At 48.8% G+C, this 20,441-nt stretch overlaps 1 protein-coding gene across 30 annotated transcripts in view; it reads left to right on the top strand.

The window, feature by feature from the left end:
* CACNA1C (calcium voltage-gated channel subunit alpha1 C) overlaps positions 1-20,441 on the top strand; it is a 739,977-nt gene that overhangs the window by 89,561 nt on the left and 629,975 nt on the right. For 16 of the 30 annotated variants that reach the window (XM_051849918.2, XM_051849924.2, XM_051849922.2 and 13 more), the window contains exon 1: positions 16,714-17,057. In XM_051849918.2, coding sequence (XP_051705878.1) covers positions 17,009-17,057 — 49 coding nt within the window. In that variant the 5' untranslated portion in view covers positions 16,714-17,008. 30 annotated transcript variants of the gene reach the window in all.

Genomic DNA, 20,441 nt, shown 5'->3' on the forward strand with positions numbered 1-20,441 from the left:
CACATAAACAAGAATAGTGTCTGCAAATACTAGCTGATAGAATCAAAAAGGGAGAGAATGATCCAACATGGGAAGTGAGATACACAGCAGACCCATAGAATGGCAGATGTCCTAAACAGCACTCTGGCCTCAGAATCAGCCCTTAAGGCATGTGGATCCAGCTGAAAAGCCCATGAGAGTATTTCAGGCATGGAAAGCCAAGACACTCTGGGGAAAAAAAAAATGAAAGATCTCCACGAGTGAGATCCCAGTGGAAAGAACGGGTCATCAAAGAAGGAGGTACCTTTCTCTGAAGGGAGGAGAGAACTTCCACTTTGACCATGGTCTTGTCTAAATATTATCAGAGTCAGTGAACTCAGGGGGCTTCCATAGCCTTGGAAACTCATGACAAGAGCCTAGGGTGATTACTGATGCCATAAACAAGAGTGTCAATTTGTTAAGTCAACAACAGGAGTCACTGTGTACTTACTCCTCATGTAGGATCTTTGTCCTTAGTGGGCTGTACATTGAGATTTAATGCTATAACTAGTACTCAAATAGTATTTTTCACTTTATGTTTCTGTGTGGGAGCAAACTGTTGAAATCTTTACTTAATGTATGCTAAACTGATCTTCTGTATATAAAGAGAATCGAAAATGAATCTTGATGTGAATGGAAGGGGAAAGGGAGCGGGAAAGGGGAGGGTTGCGGGTGGGAGGGACGTTATGGGGGGCAAGCCATTGTAATCCATAAGCTGTACTTTGGAAATTTATATTCATTAAATAAAAGTTTAAAAAAAAAAAAAAAAAAAAAAAAAAAAAAGAAAACACAGTGAGGACAGGAAACCTGAGACGTTCATTTACTTCATGAACATTTGCTTATATGCCGAGGTCTCCAGACTCAGCCTGCTTTCTGGAGAGTGGCAACCTGCTCAGAGGCAGGGCTGAGCCTGCCGAGGTCTTGACCCGTGCTGAACCCCGTCTGTCCGCTGTTTTGCCTGCAGATCCCCCCAGGAGAGTCTGAAAAGGTGCCTGCTTCATCATAGGGTTTCAAGTTGGCATGCTCACATTGCCACGATAAGTTTAAATGGTTGTAAACGATGCAATTTCTGGTGCTTTGTAAATTTTGACAGTTTAAAATGAAATTGTTGCATCATTCTTTAAAAAGTTTCCAATGAAATATAAACACCAAAGCTATTTGATACCTTCTATTATCTTTTCAAAAATCTACAAAAGCCCTGCTGTTAACAGTCAAGATTTTGTATCATTTCTTTTTTTCTTTGGGAACATATTTATGTTCCATTTCCGCCTAAAATTTTACCCTAATATAGTATATTGTTATGCTTTAAAGTCTTCCGTTACTTCCCCCCCTCCGCCATCTACATGGGAGACTCAGGTAGAATATTCTGGGCTCCTGGCTTCTGTCTGGCTCAGTTCCGACTGTTGCAGCCCTTAGGGCTCCTTGTCTCTTTCTATGTCACTGTGCTGTTCAAATAAACAAAACAAATCTTTGAAGAAAAAAAAAAGTCTTCCACTGATCAGATTATTACACCACTCTGCAACAAAAGGAGGTACATAAATTGAAATTTAAATATAAAAAAATTTCCTGGGACCATATGGCTTTGTGTTACACCTTTTTTTTTTGGATTGAATTATCCTTAAAAATAGGAATGTGGTGCAGTAAGTTAAGCTACTGCCTATGATGTTGGCATCCCACATCGGGCAGAGCATGGGTTTGAGCCCTGGCTGCTCTGCTTCTGATCCAGCTCCCTGCTGATGTGCTCGGGAAGGCAGCAGAAGATGGCTCAAGTATTTGGATCCCTGCCACCACATGGGAGACCCTGTTGGAGTTCCTGGCTCCTGGCTTTGGATAGGCCCAGCCCCAGCCTTTGCAGCCATTTGGAGAATGAGTCAATCAATGCATGGAAGATCTTTTTTTTCCCTCTGTCTCTGTCTCTTTCTGTAACTCTGCCTTTCAAATGAACAAATAAATCTTTAAAAATAAAAATATGTATGTGTAATTGAGTAAAGCAATTTAATTACATCATCAGCTTTAAAAAGTAATCATTAATATAAAATTAAAATTGTTTTGGCAATACATCTTTCAAAAGATTTTTGAAGGGATATGATATCTGATTGAAGAGGCTTTCTGGACAATAGTATTTTACAGATATTCTTGTTTGGTACCCTAGAGGTATTCACATTACAGGGAGAGGGGCAATGGGAGGATATAGGATGGGTAACAAATATATCTATCTTCTGAAGTATAGGAGAAGGATGCCTGTGAGGCAGGTGGGTGCCAGATTGTCCTCCAACCAGTGTTAAGATTGAGTACATATGAAAGCTGAAGCTCTGAAAACAGATTCTATCAAACCACTCACGTCCCAGTAAGGTTACTCTTACATGGTTTTGAAGATGCCCTAAACTACTCCAGATATTTTCCCAGCCCACTTGGGAAATTGCTGACATGAACTTGATACATCCGTACAAGAACCATTTGCATAAGTGATCAGTATAAATGGAGGCATAAGTGTACTACACTTCCAGCAGGTTTTAAGAGAGAACTGTGTTTTTGGGTATTTCATTTCTAGAACCAGTTGCAATGGATATTGTTACTGTTTTATCTAGAACAAATGAAAGTGGTTATGTGCTACATAAATTATAAATGCTCTCAATATTATTCCTTCACAGGATCACATGGTTACAACTTGCTCTCTTAGACACTCATATCATTGACAGATATTATGCTGATTGGAATGGAAGTTGATTCAATTCAACAGAACTTGGCAAATCCCTCGTTACACATGAGTCGCACACACAGAGTTGCTGATTTATACCACTGTCAGCATAGTCAGCCTTATATCTTGGTAATGACTTTTAAACTCTTGGGGCTGAGTATAATTAAAGTTTATTTCTTGATCATAGTCTATGTACAGAAAGGGTTGGTGGGAGGTCCTACTTCACTGAGACTCTCAAGGGTCCAGGCTGACAGACTCATCTCCATCTTCTAGGTGTACACTCTGGATTATGAGCAAAGAAGAGAGAGGCCAAAAAATTACAATGGGTCTTTCATCACTTCAATTTGAAAGTGACATGTGCCACTCTACTTACATTTCATTAGTCAGAACTAGTCCAATAACTGGGTCTAAATGCAGAGTGGTTAAGAAATACACTCTTACATGTGCCCCCAAAGAGAGGAAAAGAGAATGTTCTTGCTATCTAAACTGTAGTAAGAGTTGATATGGGTGGTGCTTTATCAAACAGCATTTTTCTATTGTTTTTTGGAGGGGAGGGAATAATTGTCAAAGCTTGTGATTAATAATAATAAGTTTATATTTACTGAAAAATGATTACATAGCAAGAATAAGCATGCAAAGGATAGAAGATTTGAACTTACTATGGATAAAGGCAAAAAGTGGTAAACTTTGGAAGAACAAAACCTGCCTTTTGAGTAGGATTTCCACCTCAGCTGTCTCTCACAGGGATTTCTACTTCTGTGGGGGCATATGAAAGGGTGGTTGGAAGTAGCCTGCAAACTATGCTAAGTTCCTGGTTCTGCCAGGCTTTACCTAGCCACTGAGTTGGAGTCACGTGACAATTTAATGATAGTCACCATTAATAAGGTTATCCCTTTTGTGGGCATCCCCTTGACTTTACTTTGTCTGAACATTTATCTATACTTATCATGGAGCATAGACCTCACTGTGAGGGCGGTGATGATGACTAATTATAACTTATCCACTCCCCACTCCCCCGCCCCTGCCCTAAAGCCCTGCTCTGAGACTTGGAAAAGGACCTATCCAACAACCTAGAATATAGGGTAAATTAGTACCAAATGTTAATGATTGAAAGGCATTTGGATTTAATGTTCTGAGACTGTAAATCTTTAGAATTATCGCTATCAGTATAGCCTATAGTCTTTTAGATTTGATATAGGGACTGCTGCAGGCTGATCCAACAGTATCTTTACAAAAGATACCTGGAAACTATCAGAGGTTCATCTTCAAAAAACACAGCTTATGGACCAAATATCCATTTTTTGTCTAATGAGGTAGCCGAGCTCCAATTTTTTTTTTTAAGATTTATTTATTTGAAAGTCAGAGTTACACACAGAGAAGGAAAGGCAGAGAGAGAGAGAGAGAGAGAGAGCGAGAGAGAGAGAGAGGTCTTCCATCCGTTGGTTCACTCCCCAATTGGCCGCAATGGCCGGAGCTGTGCTGATCTGAAGCCAGGAGCCAGGAGCTTCTTCCAGGTCTCCCCTGTGGGTGCAGGGGCTCAAGGACTTGAGCCATTGTGTACTGCTATCTCGGGCCATAGCAGAGAGCTGGATAGGAAGTGGAGTAGCCGGGACTCAAATCGGTGCCCATATGGGATGCCAGCACTGCGGACAGCTGCTTTACTTGCTACACCACAGCGCCGGCCCCTCCAAATTTCTTATTAGGCAAAGGGTCACCTGACCTCTGTCAGATTAGGAACCAAGAATGATCAAGGCTACAGAGCTCCACACTGGGGTAATTTCTGACATTGCAGGGAAGCAAGCTGGAAATGAATGCCCTGGGATTCTAAGAGGGATGCATGCAAAGTGACCATTCAGGAAAAAGTTATCTGGAGCACAGATATGAACTCTGCCATCATTTATTTATGCATGAGTAAGAGGGAGAAGAGCCAGACAGAAAGCTGAAATCCTGAAAGAAAGTAAAATCATCAAGAGTTGTATCAACAAGAAAGTTCATAACTGATGGTCAGATAAAGGTGTTTGATCTCAAGCCTGTGTTTTGAAGATGATGGAAAACTTACAATGTGTTCAAAGAAGGGTGGAGGTTCACTCCCCAGTGCCTGGAGCTGGGCCAATTTGAAGCCAGGAGCCAGGAGCCTCCTCCAGGTCTCCCATGTGGGTGCAGGGGCCCAAGGACTTGAGCCATCCTCCACTGCTTTCCCAGGCCATAGTAGAGAGCTGGATCAGAAGAGGAGCAGCCAACATATGAACCGGCACGCATATGGGATGCTGGCACTGCAGGCGGCAGCTTCACTCACTATGCCACAGCTCTGGCCCTGTAACTCTGCCTTTCAAATAAATATTTTTTTAAAAAACTGAGGATAATATTTACCAGGAAGAGTTGTGTGTGTGAGCCTGAACATCAAGGGAAAGGAGTCCCTTCTACTCATACAGTCCAGCAATTACGCTGGGCTTATTGATCATTTAAATCTTAACATATGGTCACATTTTCTACTTTATAAATGAAGGAATGGAGCCTCAGAGAGAGATAAAGTCGTTGGTAACTATTTAGGAACTGGTAAGTGCTGGGCTTGTGATTCAAATGAAGATGGGTGAAGGGATTTGAGTGTAAGTTAGGGCAATGTAGAGGGCTGAATAGTGCCCCCCGGAATACTTGTCTATGTGCTAATTCCCACGATGTGTGATTGTTGACTTATTTGGAAAAAAAAGGTCTCTGTAGATGTAATTAACTTAAGGACCTTGAGGCAACGGCATCATTCTGAATTAGCAGGTGAGTCCTCAGTCCAGTGCCAAGGGTCCTTGTCAGAGTGAGCAGGAGATTTGACAGCCAGGGGTGGAGCAATGTGACCCCAGAGATAGCAGTTGCAGCAGTGTGGCCACCAGATAAGGGTTGCCATCAGCCACCGAAAGTGGGGAGAGGTAAAGAACAGATTCTTCCCTGTGACCCCTAAAGGGAGTGTGATCCTGCAGGGTTTAGGACTTCCAGCCCCCAGGACTGTGAGGGAATACATTTCTGCTGCTTTCTTGGTAATTTGTGAAGGCAGCCCTAAGAATGAAGGCATGCGGGAATAGCTTTCGCTCTGTGATGACCTCGGAACAACTAAAAAAATGGACACAAAGGGAAGGTGTTTGGTGCAGTGGTTAAGATGCCACTTGGGATGCCCTCACCTCACATCCAAATGCCTGGATTCGAGTCCAAGCTCCAAGTCCAATTTCATCTTCCAGATAAAGTGTACCCTGGGAGGCAGTAGGTGATGGATTCCTGCCATCCATGTGGGAGACCTAGATTGAGTTCTGGGCTTCTGGCTTTGGCCTGGCTTAGCATTGGCTGTTGTAGGCACTTGGGGTAAGAACTGGTGGATAAAAGATTTCTGTTTACATCTCTCTCTTTCAAATAAAATAGAATAAATCAATAAATAATAAAATTTTGAGACGTGGACACAAGATTGGTCCAGGTCTGAACCTTGACAGAGTAGTTCCTTCTGGGGGTCAGCAGGTGCCCATGTGAAATGAATGTTCTCAGCTCCTCAGAAGTAATGAATGTTGCCATGGTGATGATTTAGCTCTTCACTTGATGTCTCTTTGCCAAGAGCCACAGGACATGAGGTAACATGTCCCCGTTTTGCAAATGACCAAACAGGGGCACAGGCTAGTGTGTTAGCAAGAGAGTACTGGACGTGGAATTACACATGGCACGCAGATTCTCCCACCAAGGGAGTCAGCCTCCAGGAGCAGGCTGGCCTCCATCGTGCTACATTCTCTCTTTGGGATTAAGTATTGCTGACAATCACAATAGTAGCCATCCACAATGTTGTTATCTTAGCAGTTTAGGCTGCTAAAGAATGAGGATTACATTCCCCCCACACTCCCAACATTCTGGCTTCCCCTTGGGACCAAAACTGGGGCTGAGCTACTAGGACAATTTTCCATAAGTGCAGTGGATAAAGATGGTGGGTTAGCAGGATCCCATCTGTCTTGTGACTGCTGCTTCTTCTTCTTTTTTTTTAAATATTTATTTATTTATTTGAAAGAATTACACAGAGAGAGGAGAGGCAGAGAGAGAGAGAGAGAGAGAGAGAGAGGTCTTGAATCTGCTGGTTCACGCCCCAGTTGGCTGCAACGGCTGAAGCTGCACCAATCCGAAGCCAGCAGCCAGGAGCTTCCTCCAGGTCTTCCCACATGGGTGCAGGGGCCCAAGGACTTAGGCTATCTTCTACTGCTTTCCCAGGGCATAGCAGAGAGCTGGAGTGGAGCAGCTGGGACTTGAACCAGCACCCATATGGGATGCTGGCACTGCAGTAGCGGCTTTATCTGCTATGCCACAGTGCTGGCCCCTCCTATGATTTCTTAACACATAGACTAAGAGGCAAGATGTAGATGTGGTGTAAGGTAGAATGTTGCCAGAAGAGGCTCATAAATATTGGCATTGTCTCTGAAGCCACTGGTGTTACGATGGGTCCTTCCAAAGAAGGAAAAGGGCCACTCTGCATCCTTGTTTACTCTCTCAGTCCTGAGTTTGGGGGGACTTTCTGAAGAGCCTTCTGAGGGAGAAAGAGAGAGAGAGAGAGAGCAAGAGAGAGGGAGAGAGAGAGATCTTCCATCTACTGACACACTCCCCAAGTGTCCACAACAGCCAGGGCTGGACCAAGCTGAAGCATGGAGCTTGGAACTCAATCCAGGTCTACTATATAGACAGCACAGACCCAGCTATTTGACCCACAACATGCTACCTCCAAGAGTGCACATTAGCAGGAAGCTATATTGGAAGTGGAGTAGCTGGGACCCAAACAAGCAGTTTAATATCGGATGTAGGCATCTCAAGGAGTATCTTAACTACTGTGCCAAATGCTCACCCCACCTCAGATGTCTTGTGTCGTAGTGAGTTGTGCACAGCTCTGGATTTGTATGGACATGGATTTAAATCCAGTTCTCTCATTTATTGACCCAGCCATCTTGGGCAAGAAGTTAATCTCTTGGCTACTGATTTACACCAGTGAAATGGGAGTTAGACTCTTTGGCAGGTCTATGGTGAATTCAGGGTGCATAGTGATACTGACTGAATCTTTCTTGTGGGGATGAAGGATGATAATAGCTCACATTAAATGAGCACATTGTGTATGCCATGTATGCTACCTGGATTATATCATTTAATTCTCACAACAATCCCGAGTAGATAAGTAATCTTTTTAGCTCCATTTTGTAGAAACTGGGGGTTGGGAGGTAATGTTAGTCATAATGTTCTCATGGCTTATAACAGGGAGAGCTTGTTTCTATGCCTGGTCTGTCTCCATAGACAGTTCTTAGCTGTGTTCACAGTGACTATCCTAAGTGTTATTAAATGACGATAATCAGTATATGAACCCAACAAATACACATTGAGAACAACTATATTTTCTTCCTAATAAAAACATCTAAGCAAGTAGCCTGTAAAAAGGTGACACTGATATGTCAGAGTTGACCATGGAAGTGCAACCACTGTAAGTGACATGGATAAGGGACTCGATGGAGGGCCAGACTTGCTACTGAGGAACACCGGAAGGCTGGTGCCTCTGCATCTTTTGATGGATCTGAAGTTGCTGTAGATCAACAGTGCCAGCGTGTGGAAAGAAAAGCCGATGTAATACAGGCTACAGTAAGGCCAAGGGGAGCCCACAAGGACAAACAGAAGCCTTATTTGTGTCTCTCCACTAATGACCTGGACTCTGACACATGAAGCTGGGACCCTTTACCACAGAGCTGGACATACGCTTTGCCCAGGACTTGGAGTAATTAAAGGAGGAGATCAGACAGGAGCTGGAGGAGCTGTGAGCCCAACTGTCACCAACAGGATAAGCCAGCAGATGGGTTACAGTGTGTGCAACCCGAAGCAGCCCCTGTAGGCATGCATAGACCATGAAAGCATGAAAGTGATGGCTCCACAAATACCTGTTGTGGACAACCTTATCCTGGAACCACACAGGGAGCTCAGTGGAACCATGGTTCTAGCATGGTTGCATTGACCCAATGCAAAAGCACTGCACTGATGTTCCAGTCTCAGGTCTCTGAGAGGGAATGGTCCTGTGTAGAGATAGAGTAAGTAACTGATTAAAAGGCATATTTAAGCTGGACCTTCTGACTTCTCTCTTCCTACTCTTGGTTTGCCAGTCACTTCTCACCTGGGATTTGAAATACCACCTCTCTATACAGGAGCAATCCTGTGAAATCCCAGAAGGTCACTATTCAAATGTACCTATCACCTTGGTGCTCCTAGCTCTCTATCAACAGCACAGAGTGGCTGGCACTTTAACCAGCTTGAAATACAATGAGGAGGATGCAGTGCATTCGGACTGGAGACCCAGGACAGGTAATTTTTGCAGATGGATGGTGGCATTTATTGCTGAGTTACTGTTGAGGTGGGCAGAGAGAGAGAGAGAGGAAGGGAAGAGACAGCTTAGGTCTATGATGGAAGAGTTATTCCAGAGAGATTCATTAGCAATATCATCCCTGGCTAGAGGAAAAACCCATTTGGCAACTTAGCTATCTGAACCGTTGGGCACAAAGGGAAAAAGAGGAAGAAAAATTGATTTGTAGGTTCACTTCCCAAAGGAAGCTGTTGTCAACATTATCGGGTGAACACCTTTTTAGTCTTTTTCCTAGTTCAAACATACACTTGTCTTTAAAAGAAAAATGGAATCATATCATATATATATATATAACATTTTGTATCTTAGTGGAAATTGTCTTTTCCCATGTCACTACTAGCCTTCCTTGATGTTGTTCACCTCTGTGTAGGGTCTCCTTCTGTGCATGCACCCTGGTTTATTTGTGCAGTGGTTAAGAGAACAGACTGTCAAGGCAGAGTGTGGGGGTCCATACCCCAAGTTTCCCAATGTTTAGGGTTGTGAAAACAGGGACAATGTTTCCTTATCTGTAATAGGTGAGGGTACTTCCAAAAATTCATAGAAAAGGGAATTAAAAGATAAGTGTATTTGGATGCAAAAATGCAAAGTCCTTGCGTTGTTTTCTCATAATATGAATTTCTATGAGGTTTTGGAAGATCACCTCATATATATATACTTCAAATTTTTCTTACATCAAAATAAGCTCATTTATTAATTTTAGTTTCCAAGAACTTTTTTTTTTTCAGTTGAAGAGGAAGAGAGAGAGAGAGCGAGCGAGCGCAATCTGCTGGTTCTCACACGTGTACAACTAGGGCTAGACTGGGCTGGATCTGAGGCTCCTGAGGCTAAACCTGGGCGCTCAGAACTCAGTCCAGGTCTCCTACATGGGTGGTAGGAACACAATTAATTGAGCCAAATCGCTGCTGCCTCCCACGGTCTGCATTAGCAGAAAACTGGGGTCAGGAGTTGGGTATCAAACCCAGGCACTCCAGTGTGGAACGTGGGTGTCTAACCCACGAGGCCACACTCCTGCCCCTTCACAAACTTTTTTTTCCTCTTTAAAGATTTATTTATTTATTTGAAAGGCAGAGTTACAGAGAGGCAGAGGTAGGGAGAGAGAGAGAAAGAAGTCTTCCATCTGCTGGTTCACTCTCCAAATGGCTGCCAAGGCCGGAGCTGAGCTGATCCGAAGCCAGGAGCCAGGAGCCTCCTCTGGGTCTTCCATGTAGGTACAGGGGTTCAAGGACTTGGACCATCTCCTCTGCTGCTTTCCCAGGCCACAGCAGAGAGCTGGATCGGAAGTAGAGCAGCCAGGACTCGAACTGGCACCCACATGGGATGCTGGCACTGCAGGCGGTGGCTTTACGGGCTCTGCCACAGCACCATCCCCTTTATAAAGTGTTTGTAGTAGCTTTGCACTCCCTTCATAAGGCTGTTCTGAGAAGATGCCTCGATGTTATTTCTTAACCAGCATTTTAACTGATTAAAACTGATTTGGACTTGAGACCCAGGACAGGTAATTTTTGCAGATGGATGGTGGCATTTATTGCTGAGTTACTGTTGAGGTGGGCAGAGAGAGAGAGAGGAAGGGAAGAGACACCTTAGGTCTATGATGGAAACATAGATGGTATTATGAAATGTTGCCATGGTATTGAGCAAGACTAATACACTGATTGCAAACTACGAGGGTACTTCAAACAGTTTGACAAAAATGCAATGAAAAGTTTATTTTGGTACAAAAAAATTTGAAATACATACATACGAGTTGCCTTCAAAAAGTTCATGAGGAACACACTATGAAAAATCTATGCATGGATTTCAAAAGCTTTTTTTTATGCCAAAATATACTTACCTTTCCATTCAGTTTTTTCCCCACAAACTTTTTGAAGTAAATGTAGTGCCCAATATTATCCTTAAATAAAAAGGGCAAAGCAGACTGCTGATGCATTTCAGTAGCCAAGGATAAATAGTCCATGACATAATACACTGATTTGGGTTCTGTTTCTGTCCTATCTCAGTCAGAATATTTAGATTATTTCCACTCTTACAAATACACCGTAATTAACAAATTCAGTGCACTCTTAATTGCTTCCAAAAGAAATATTTGTGGTCACATTAAGAAATCTTTTCCATGTAAATCCTGCACTAAATATCCATTGAGTGTCCAAGTGTCCAAAGCATTATGTTACACACAAAGAAGAATGAACACAAATCTTTCTCAAGACCTCCATAGTGTCGTGGGGGAGGGGAGAGAAGCACCCACATGCAAGTTTACCAAGCGAGGCACAAATGAAGGATTTGGGGAGAGAAGAGCAGCACCCGCCTTTAGCCAGGGAATCAATCAAACCATTCAATGGAAGAGAAAGACTCCCTCTGCTCCCACCACTCCCCAAATCCCCAAATCAGAATTCAGAGTGGTCTCTGCGGTCGCTGTGAGAACTCGTCACTGCAGAAGGGGCTATTCCGGGGCTGTGTTCCAAAGCAGCAAGGTGGGACATGGGTGTGCAGTGCAAGCCCAAGTGTTAAGGAATTTTTCTGGAAAGAACACATTTCACAGCTGAAAAGAGAAGTGAAAAATGAAACTAAAGAAGCATGAAGGTAATAAGTACTTGCTAGATTTATACAGTGCCTACCTTCACAAAGCGGGGCTATAAATCCATCATGTGACCCCCTAACACACATATACTCTGTTCTCAATTTCCTGGTTCTTGGCAAATTGTCTGCATCACATTTTTGCAGTCATTATGAACTGTTCCTCTCCTCAGCCCTAAGAGTAGGATCATAGTACAAGCATCAGTTTTTAAAAAAAAATTTTTTTTTTATTTTTTTGACAGGCAGAGTGGACAGTGAGAGAGAGAGACAGAGAGACAGGTCTTCCTTTGCCGTTGGTTCACCCTCCAATGGCCGCTGCGGCTGGCGCACTGCGCTGATCTGAAGGCAGGAGCCAGGTGCTTCTCCTGGTCTCCCATGGGGTGCAGGGCCCAAGCACTTGGGCCATTCTCCACTGCCCTCCCTGGCCATAGCAGAGAGCTGGCCTGGAAGAGGGGCAACCGGGACAGAATCCGGCGCCCTGACCAGGACTAGAACCCGTGTGCCGGCGCCACAAGGCGGAGGATTAGCCTAGTGAGCCGCGGTGCCGGCCACAAGCATCAGTTTGATCTCAGATACTCTTTTTTTTTTTTTTTGTATTTGACAGGCAGAGTTAGACGGTGAGAGAGAGAGACAGAGAGAAAGGTTCGTTGGTTCACTCCCAAATGGCCGCCATGGCTGACGCTGCGCCGATCTGAAGCCAGGAGCCAGGTGCTTCCTCCTGGTCTCCCATGTTGGTGCGGGGACCCAAGCACCTGGGCCATCCTCCACTGCCCTCTCGGGCCACAGCAGACAGCTGGACTGGAAGAGGAGCAAGTGGGACTAGAACCCGGAGCCCATATGGGGTGCCGGCACCGCAGGTGGAGGATTAACCTAGTGAGCTGCGGCACCGGCCCTCAGATACTCTTGAGCTGAGTTCAGACTCCACAGTTTGCCAGCAGGGTGACCCAGGATAAACAACTAAAGTCTCAGCTTCCACATCCATAGAATGGGAATAATCTTACAGGATTGCAATGCAGACTAAATGAGAAAATGCCAATGCAACACCTATAGTTACAACTGTCACACAGCATTTGACAGTGTCAGCTGTTAATGCATCCTAAAGCAAATGGGAAATAGTTGGAATGATGTCACTTCTTATCTTCCCAATTAGTTGAAATTTGAGTAGGAATACACCAGACTGGCAAAGAGGCCAGATTTTTCTTATAAATGACAAAATATAGAGCATTATTCACATTACTTTTTTTTTAAGATTTATTTTTTATTTATTTGAAAGAGTCACAGAGAGAGGAAGAAACAGAGAGGTCTTCCATCTGCTGGTTCACTCCCCAGATGGCCGCAACAGCCGGAGCTGTGCTGATCCGAAGCCAGGAGCCAGGAGCTTCCTCCTGGTCTCCCATGTGGGTGCAGGGGCCCAAGGACTTGGGCCATCTTCTACTGCTTTCCCAGGCCTTAGCAGAGAACTGGATCAGAAGAGGAGCAGCCGGGACCAGAACCGGCGCCCGTATGGGATGCTGGCGCTTCAGGCCAGGGCTTTAACCCGCTGTGCCACAGCGTCAGCCCCAATCAATATTCACATTACAATGAAGATGCCCAGTAAACCTTAATACCTCTCCCAGGAGCACTTACATTATTATTATTATTATTACTTTAAAGATTTTTTTTTCTTTGAAAGGGAGGGAGGGAAGGAAAAAAAGAGAGATAGAGACAGTTATCTTCCCCTGGTTCACTCTCCAAAAGGCCACCACAGCCAGACCTGGGCCAGGCTGCAGCCAGGAGTCAGGAGTTCCATCTGGATCTCCCCACTTGTGTGGCAAGGGCCCACGTACATGAACTATCATCTGCTGCTCTTTCAGGAAGTTGGATTGGAAGTGAAACAACCAGGCTCTATTCTTACTATTTTTTTTAAAAATTATTTATTTGAAATGTACACACACATACACACACACACACATTATCTTATCCACTGGTTCACATCCTAAATGCTTGCAACAGATGGGACTGGGCCAGGCCAAAGCTGAGAGCCAGGAACTCAATCCAGGTCTCCCAGGTGGATGACAGAGACTCAGATACTTGATCCATCATCCGTTGCCTCCCAGGGTGTATATTAACAGGAAGCTGGGAACCAGGGCAGAGCCAGGACTCCACGCACGTTGATAAAGGATGCTGATATTCCAAGCAGTGGCTGCCCTAGCACTTGTGTTAGACAAAGGAGTGAAGCGTTAATGCTGAAGTTTCAGGTATTAACCAGGGGACAGAGGGAAGTATTTTGATACAATGAATTGCAGCCGTCCTGAAGCCATCAGACATTAATTTATTCATTCATTCAACATGTATTTACCATCTGACAGACATTGCTCTAGTACTGGTGAGCAAAGTGCTTGCCCTCATGGGATTTACAATTTAGTGGTGGTTACAGATAATAGGCAATATAATCAATGCGTAAGTAAACTATATAGTATGTTAGTCAAGGATTAAATACCATAAAAAGTAGAGTAAGGAAGGGCGTGTGTTGTTGCATAGCGAGTAAGTCACCAGTTCCAGTCCGAGCTGTTCCTCTTTAGATCCAGCTACCTGCTAACGGCCTAGGAAAAGCAGCCAAAAACTGCCCAAGTGCCAGGGCCCCTGCCACCCACCTGGGAGACATGAATGATGCTTCTGGTTTCTGGCTTCTGCCAGCTCAGCTCCGGCCATTGCGGCCATCTGGATATGAACCAGTTGATGGAAGCTCTCTGTCTCTCTCCATCTCTCTAATTCTGGCTTTTAAATAAATGAATCAATCTTTAAAAAAAAGAGTAAGGGGAGCCTGAAAGTGTTGATGGGGATGGGCACATCACAGCACTAAGCTGGGGTGAAGTCAGGGAGAGCCCCATTCAGAAGGGGAGCCTGGAATTTGCCAAGTGGATATCTGAGGAAGGAGTATTTGGGACGTTGGAGAGAACTGGAACAAAGGGCTCAAGGGGTGTGTGTGCTTGGGGCTCTCATTCCCCCCAGTGTCAGGGACCAGCAAGGAATAGTGTAGTTGGAGCACCTGTACCTGGCCATGAGGTCAGGGGTGGGGAATCTCTCTTCCACCATGAGCCATCTGGATAGTTACAGCATCATTCGTGGGCCATACAAAATTATCAACTTAAAAATCCGCCTGCTGTGGATACACTGAATCTCAAGTCCTTCCTGCAGTTGCCTTGGCAGGGCCGGACCAAATGCTTTTGCCTGCTTTCTGGGGCTGGTGAGCCAGACGTTCCCCACCCCTTGCTGATTGAGGAAAGGTCCTTGTCTCTTTCTAAGAGGAATGAGGAGCCACAGGTGGGTGCTGACAGAGGAGTGCTGTGACCTGACCTTTTGCGTGGATTGCTCCCAGTGTACTGAGAGTAGGGAGGGGGAGGGTAGACTGGGAGACCAACTACTGCAGCAACGCAGGCCCAGGTGGTGACAGTACCAAAGCCAGGAGCCAGGAGTTTCCTACGCGGGTGCAGGGGCCCAAGCACTTCTACTGCTTTCCCAGGCCATAGCAGAGAGCTGGATGGGAAGAGGAGCAGCCGGTACTAGAACCGGCGCCCATATGGAATGCTGGCACTATAGGTGACAGTTTTACCCGCTACACCACAGCGCTGGCTCCTTGATGGGCAGGTTTTCTAAGGAACGTTAAAAATTCAGTATTTAGATACTTTGGGTTGCTCTATAGGACACTGCGGTGGCGTTGTCCGGTTGTCTGTAGTCTTGAAATCAGAGGAAAGGCCTGGACACACTTGATGCTGCACTGGCTTACCGGGGAGTGGATAGGCTCACCCAGGGAATGGGAGTGGATGTGGGCTGTAAAGGCAGGCAGGTGGAGGTTTTCCCCAATGGGGGGCTAGAGGCCCATCTGAAAGGGCTCCGGAAGCCCCACCGCTGGAGAGCCCGGGCCTGCAGGGGGTGCCGTGGAACTTGCTGTGGATACAGCCAAGGATGGATGGAGGGAAGCGTTTGCTTCTCTGGGGAGGAGGGGTGCTTGATGGATTCCTGCCGGCGCGGCAGAAATAATTCAGGGAAGTAGGTAAGGCTATGCTCGCAGAACACGTGCTCGGCCGCCTCCCAGGAATGAGCAAACCTGGGTCTGCCAGTGCGTTCCGCCATCTGGGCACCGCTGCCTCGCCTGCGCGGCTCCGCCTCCTCTCTTCCCAGCCTCGCCGCTGTCACTTCTACAACCGCTCTGATTATAGTTGATCAAACAGAATCGCGGAATCACGGCTCATTTTGCCGTTTTGTTCCGTGGCCCGATCTGCAAAGAGACTCTGGCAGTCGGGCAAATTGTAGTCCCCCTTCTTGGAATTCCACGCACAGAGGCCTTCCCCGCGTGGCCGGCCCCGCAGGGACGCGCCTGGGCCCCGAGGCTCCGGGCGGGCCCCGAGGGGCCACGGGCCGGCGCGGCGGGGCGCAAGGGGGGCGTGCCCGTGCCCCGGCCTTCCCGGCGCGCCTCCCGGGGACCTGCGCCCCTCGCCGTCCGGTGGGCGCAGAGGGCTCTCTCCGGCGGCGCAGCCGCGGGCGCAGAGCCGGTGCTCAACTTCGGGCTCAAGTCCGCCGCCGTGCGCCCCGCGCCGTGCGCCCGGCTGCTTGCGCGCCGCCGCCGCCGAGGCCACATCTGGAAGCGTTCAGCGCGTCTGCCTCCCGCGGGCGGGCGCGGGCAGGGGCGGGCGGCGGCGGCGGGGCCGGGCTGGGCGGGAGGGAGGGAGCGCGGCGCTCTCGCTCGCTCTCTCGCGCCCGCCCGCCCGCCGCCGGTGTCTCCCTCTCCCTGCCTCTGCAGAAGCTGCTCCCTGCCAGAACGGCGCGCGGCGCGGCGCGGCCCGGAGCGGTGGCGGCTCCTCCTGCCTCCTCGCCTCAGGAGTTGGCGGCTCTTTTTGACAGAAGGCAGCCGAGCCGCGGCCTCGGGGGGGTCTCGCCGCGAGCCGGCCGAGACGTCGGAGCCCGCTGCTGGCCCGGGCGGACCCCGCGCCGCCCGCCCCGGGGTCCCTCGCGCGCCCTCGCCCCTCCTTTGCGCCGCCTCGCTCTGTTTTTTCAAACGGTGTGGCCGCCAGAGGTGCGGTGCTCAATTCTTGGAAGGGGCCCGGATGTACCGAGGATGCATTGCAAGCTCACTAGAGGCGGCAGTAGTGGAAAGGAGCAGTTTTTGGTGTTTGATGCAATAATGGGCATCAGGTAATCATCCGAAGGGAGGAAGAGCTGCTGCAGATCCACGGCTTCCTCGCGTTCTGCACGAAAGCCGCCGACCTCGGAGGAGGGATTAATCCAGACCCGCTTTCTTCCCCTTTGTGGCTGCTTCTCCTTTTGACACAATTTTTTGGTCCATGGTCAATGAGAATACGAGGATGTACATTCCTGAGGAAAACCACCAAGGTAAGGCTGGACCCCGCCGCCCAGCCGGGGCTCCAGCCCGCTCTCGCCGCCGTCTCCACCCGCCCGCCCGGCGCGCTGCCGAATGGCCCCGGGGCTGCGGCCGCGAGGGGCGCCGGGCGGCGGGGAGCCCGGCGGGACCCGGGGCCCGAACAGCCGCGCGAGCCGGAGCGGAAAATCCCCGCCCCTCCCCCGGCCCCGGCGCCTCCGGAGCATGTGTTTCCTATGAAATTGCGGGCGAGGGGGGAAAAGTTCCCCAAGTGGCCGCCGCTGCCTCGCCGCCTCGCGTCGGTCGTGCTAGCCCCGCTGCCCGGCCGGCGGCGCGTGGGGGAGGGGGCGCGGGCGCTGCCGAGCCCCGGGGTCCCTTGGCCGTTCCGGGCGCGGCTGGGGGGCGCGCGCACGCACCTCACGCCAGGCCGGCGCCGCGCCCCCCGCCGCCCCCCAGCGTCCAAGGCTGCCAGGCTGCCGGGCTGCCGCTCGCTCCCCTGCGCCCCCTGCCCTGGCGGCCGTTCCAGGTGGCGGGTGGCGGGTGGCGGGTGGGGGCGGGGGGTGCAGATGTGTGGCTCCGCGCGCCTCCCCCTCCGCCTGCCGACCCCCTTTCCCTCCTCATCCCCAGCTCACCTACACCCACCCGCCTCTCCGCACTGCCATTGACCCCCAGTGTGCCCACGCCTCGAGCCTTCTTATTGGGGCTAGCACCTGAGGATGGCAGCGGTTGGAATTCGGACGCGTTGTGGGCTTTGCTTTTCCATGTTTTAAGGAAATAATGAAAGGGTGGGACCGGCTCACGCGCCTGCACACCACTGCCCAGGGCGTTCTGAGCATCGCCGGCCTTGGCACTAGTGCCACCGGCCCCCTCGGTGATGGGGAAGGGCATCCAGGTAACTCCCCACTTTCTGGAAACTTTCTCCCCCCTCCCCCACATTAACAAGTGATTATTTTCGACATTGCTCAGCGACTGAGGCTGTGATGGGCTGTAGACGGCGTGGTCCCGCTGGGTGGCTCGCAGCCTCCAGCTGCATCTTTCTTCTTGGGGAGGCTCCCTCTGTCCCTTTGGGTGTAGCCTCTCCCTTGCCTCTCCCAGGCCCCCCAGCCTCCTTGCCTGCACACCGCCTCTCCCATCTCTTCCCTGAATGCTTTCTGTTGCTTCCCAGGGTGCTTCCAGGGGGACCTGCTGAGGACCAGGCTGGAGGGAGGAGTCGTGCCCAGGTCGCTTTTGTCCACCCTCCTGCTTGATTTTGCTCCCATCTCGACTGTGTGGGGACAGGAGCATTCCCCCAGAGAGTCAGGAGCTGCCGGCCATCCTGCCTGCCTGCCTGGTTTCTGTGCATCCATGAGACTGATTCTGGGTCCAGTCCTGGGTCTCTGTGCTTTCCAGCTTGGGTGGCAGTGTGGGGATTCTGGCTTCCCTTGGAGGAATAGAATCTTGTCAACAAGGGAGATGGGGAATAGGGTGAGCCGGGGCCCTGGGGTCACAGGGGCAGCTTCCATCAGTGGATTTCTCCCGGGCCCCCATGGCTCACCTGTTCCCTTGTGCCCTTCCTAGCTGATGGAGTAGTGGATAGGAAGGAGGGAATGAGACACAAAAGAAGGGGGGCATTTTAAAGAGTGAGGATGGGTTACTTCCCCCCAGGCGCTCCAAGACTGCCCGCTCTGCCCACCTCCCCATCCTGAACAGCCCTGGGGAGAGCTCAGTAGTGCTGTCCCAGCCGTTACTACCGACGGCAGTGTGCTGTGGTTCAACAGTCACTCACATGATGATCATCCGGAATAGTTTACCGGGTTTCCCCTTAGTACAAGGCGAAGCCCCTCCTTAGCCCATCTCCCTTACTTGGATTCTTTCCTTCTGCACCTTGGTCTCTCCCCACTACCCTCATTCCACGTAAGGAGCAGACACTCAAAAGTAGGAGTGCCCACCCGGGAGAGGTTCTGGAGAAAGATGGAGGGAGAGAGAACCAGCGGGTGGCCCGGAGCTCTACCTTTGAGCAGCAAAACGCTATGGCAACCTGAATTCCGCTTCTCTGCCTGGAAGCTGCAGTGGTTATATAATTCACGGGAGCAAGTTTGTCTCCACTCCTAGATGCGGTTCTGGGTGAGAGAGCACTGGGATCCTTGTCTGTTCCCTCAGCCCGGGTTGCTTGGCATTGCCCAGGTTTTGTTTTTGGAGGGGAGGAGGATGATGGAGGTGGAGACGATGGACCAAGAAGAGCATACATGTTTACCATGTCGGGGTTGCTGTGACTTCAATAACTAAAGGGGATGAAACGTAATTGGGGGTTAGAGTTTTAGGAGACAGAGAAGCGGGGAGCCCCATGGTGGCCGCAGGTCAGTAACGGTGACCAACCAAGGAGCAGAGGGCCCAGGAGGTTGCCAGTGGAGGGGCTGTGTTTCTCATCTTCTCACTTGCAGACACTGAGTGCATCAGGCTGCCTTCCCCTCCTGCTCCCCCCCCCCCCCCAGAGGTTTGAGTGTCAGGCTGTGGAGACTGGAGGTGAGTACGTTGGAACAGCCTGGAAGGACTGGCTTCTGACCCTTGGTTACAGGCCGGGGTGGCACACTCGAGCCACCCCTCACCTCGGGTGCTCTCTCTGCTCTAGTTGCACGCCGGCCTCCCACTTTTCTGGGCTGATTTTCCGTGGCAGGCTCCAGCTAGCAAATGAATTTCTTAATAGTCAACGATTTACCAAATAAAACGTCAGAATGTCCCTTATCTGCTGGAGACGAGGCAGAGGGGAGAAACATGTGTTCTGGGAGTGGAAGACACACTGTGCTTTTCTTTTAACTACTTAGCAATGCAGCAGAATAGTAATCATCATAATAAAGTAATAATAATAATGATCACGGTTAACTCTCTTTACAAATGGTCAGAGAACAATGTTGCCTGTGCCTCGGCTTTTGTGGGTAATAGAAAGCTTGGCGTTGGCTTCTCTGTCTCAGGAGGAGTGCGTGAAGGAAACCAGGGAAAAAGGCTGTTAAGAATCAAAACATTGTTCCTAGTATTCCTCAGGCACTTTTGAATGTATCGTAATATGACATGATGGGCGATATTAAAAAGAGTCAGTTCTTACTTATTTCCGTGAAATACGTGCTAACAGTATTTAAGGGCCTGGCCGTAGACGCACATGCACATGTTGAATATGAAACGCTATTTTAAAGAGTGCATGGGGCCTTCAGGGGCCTGGGGTTTACAGAGAGGAGCACTGATAGTGCAGTCTCCTTCGACTTTGGACATTGCTACCTCGTATTCATTGGAGACCTGTTCTGGACAGGTAGAGGCTCCAGGCATAGTATTTTGCAAAAGAAGTGAGCCATGAGCCCCCTGGAGCTGTTCCTAGATGACTTAGGACTCCTCCAGTTTTCTACTTAAAGCTGCTTGAGGTGGCTTCT

This window comes from Oryctolagus cuniculus, chromosome 9 (assembly GCF_964237555.1).
Source record: "Oryctolagus cuniculus chromosome 9, mOryCun1.1, whole genome shotgun sequence".
Taxonomy (NCBI): domain Eukaryota; kingdom Metazoa; phylum Chordata; class Mammalia; order Lagomorpha; family Leporidae; genus Oryctolagus; species Oryctolagus cuniculus.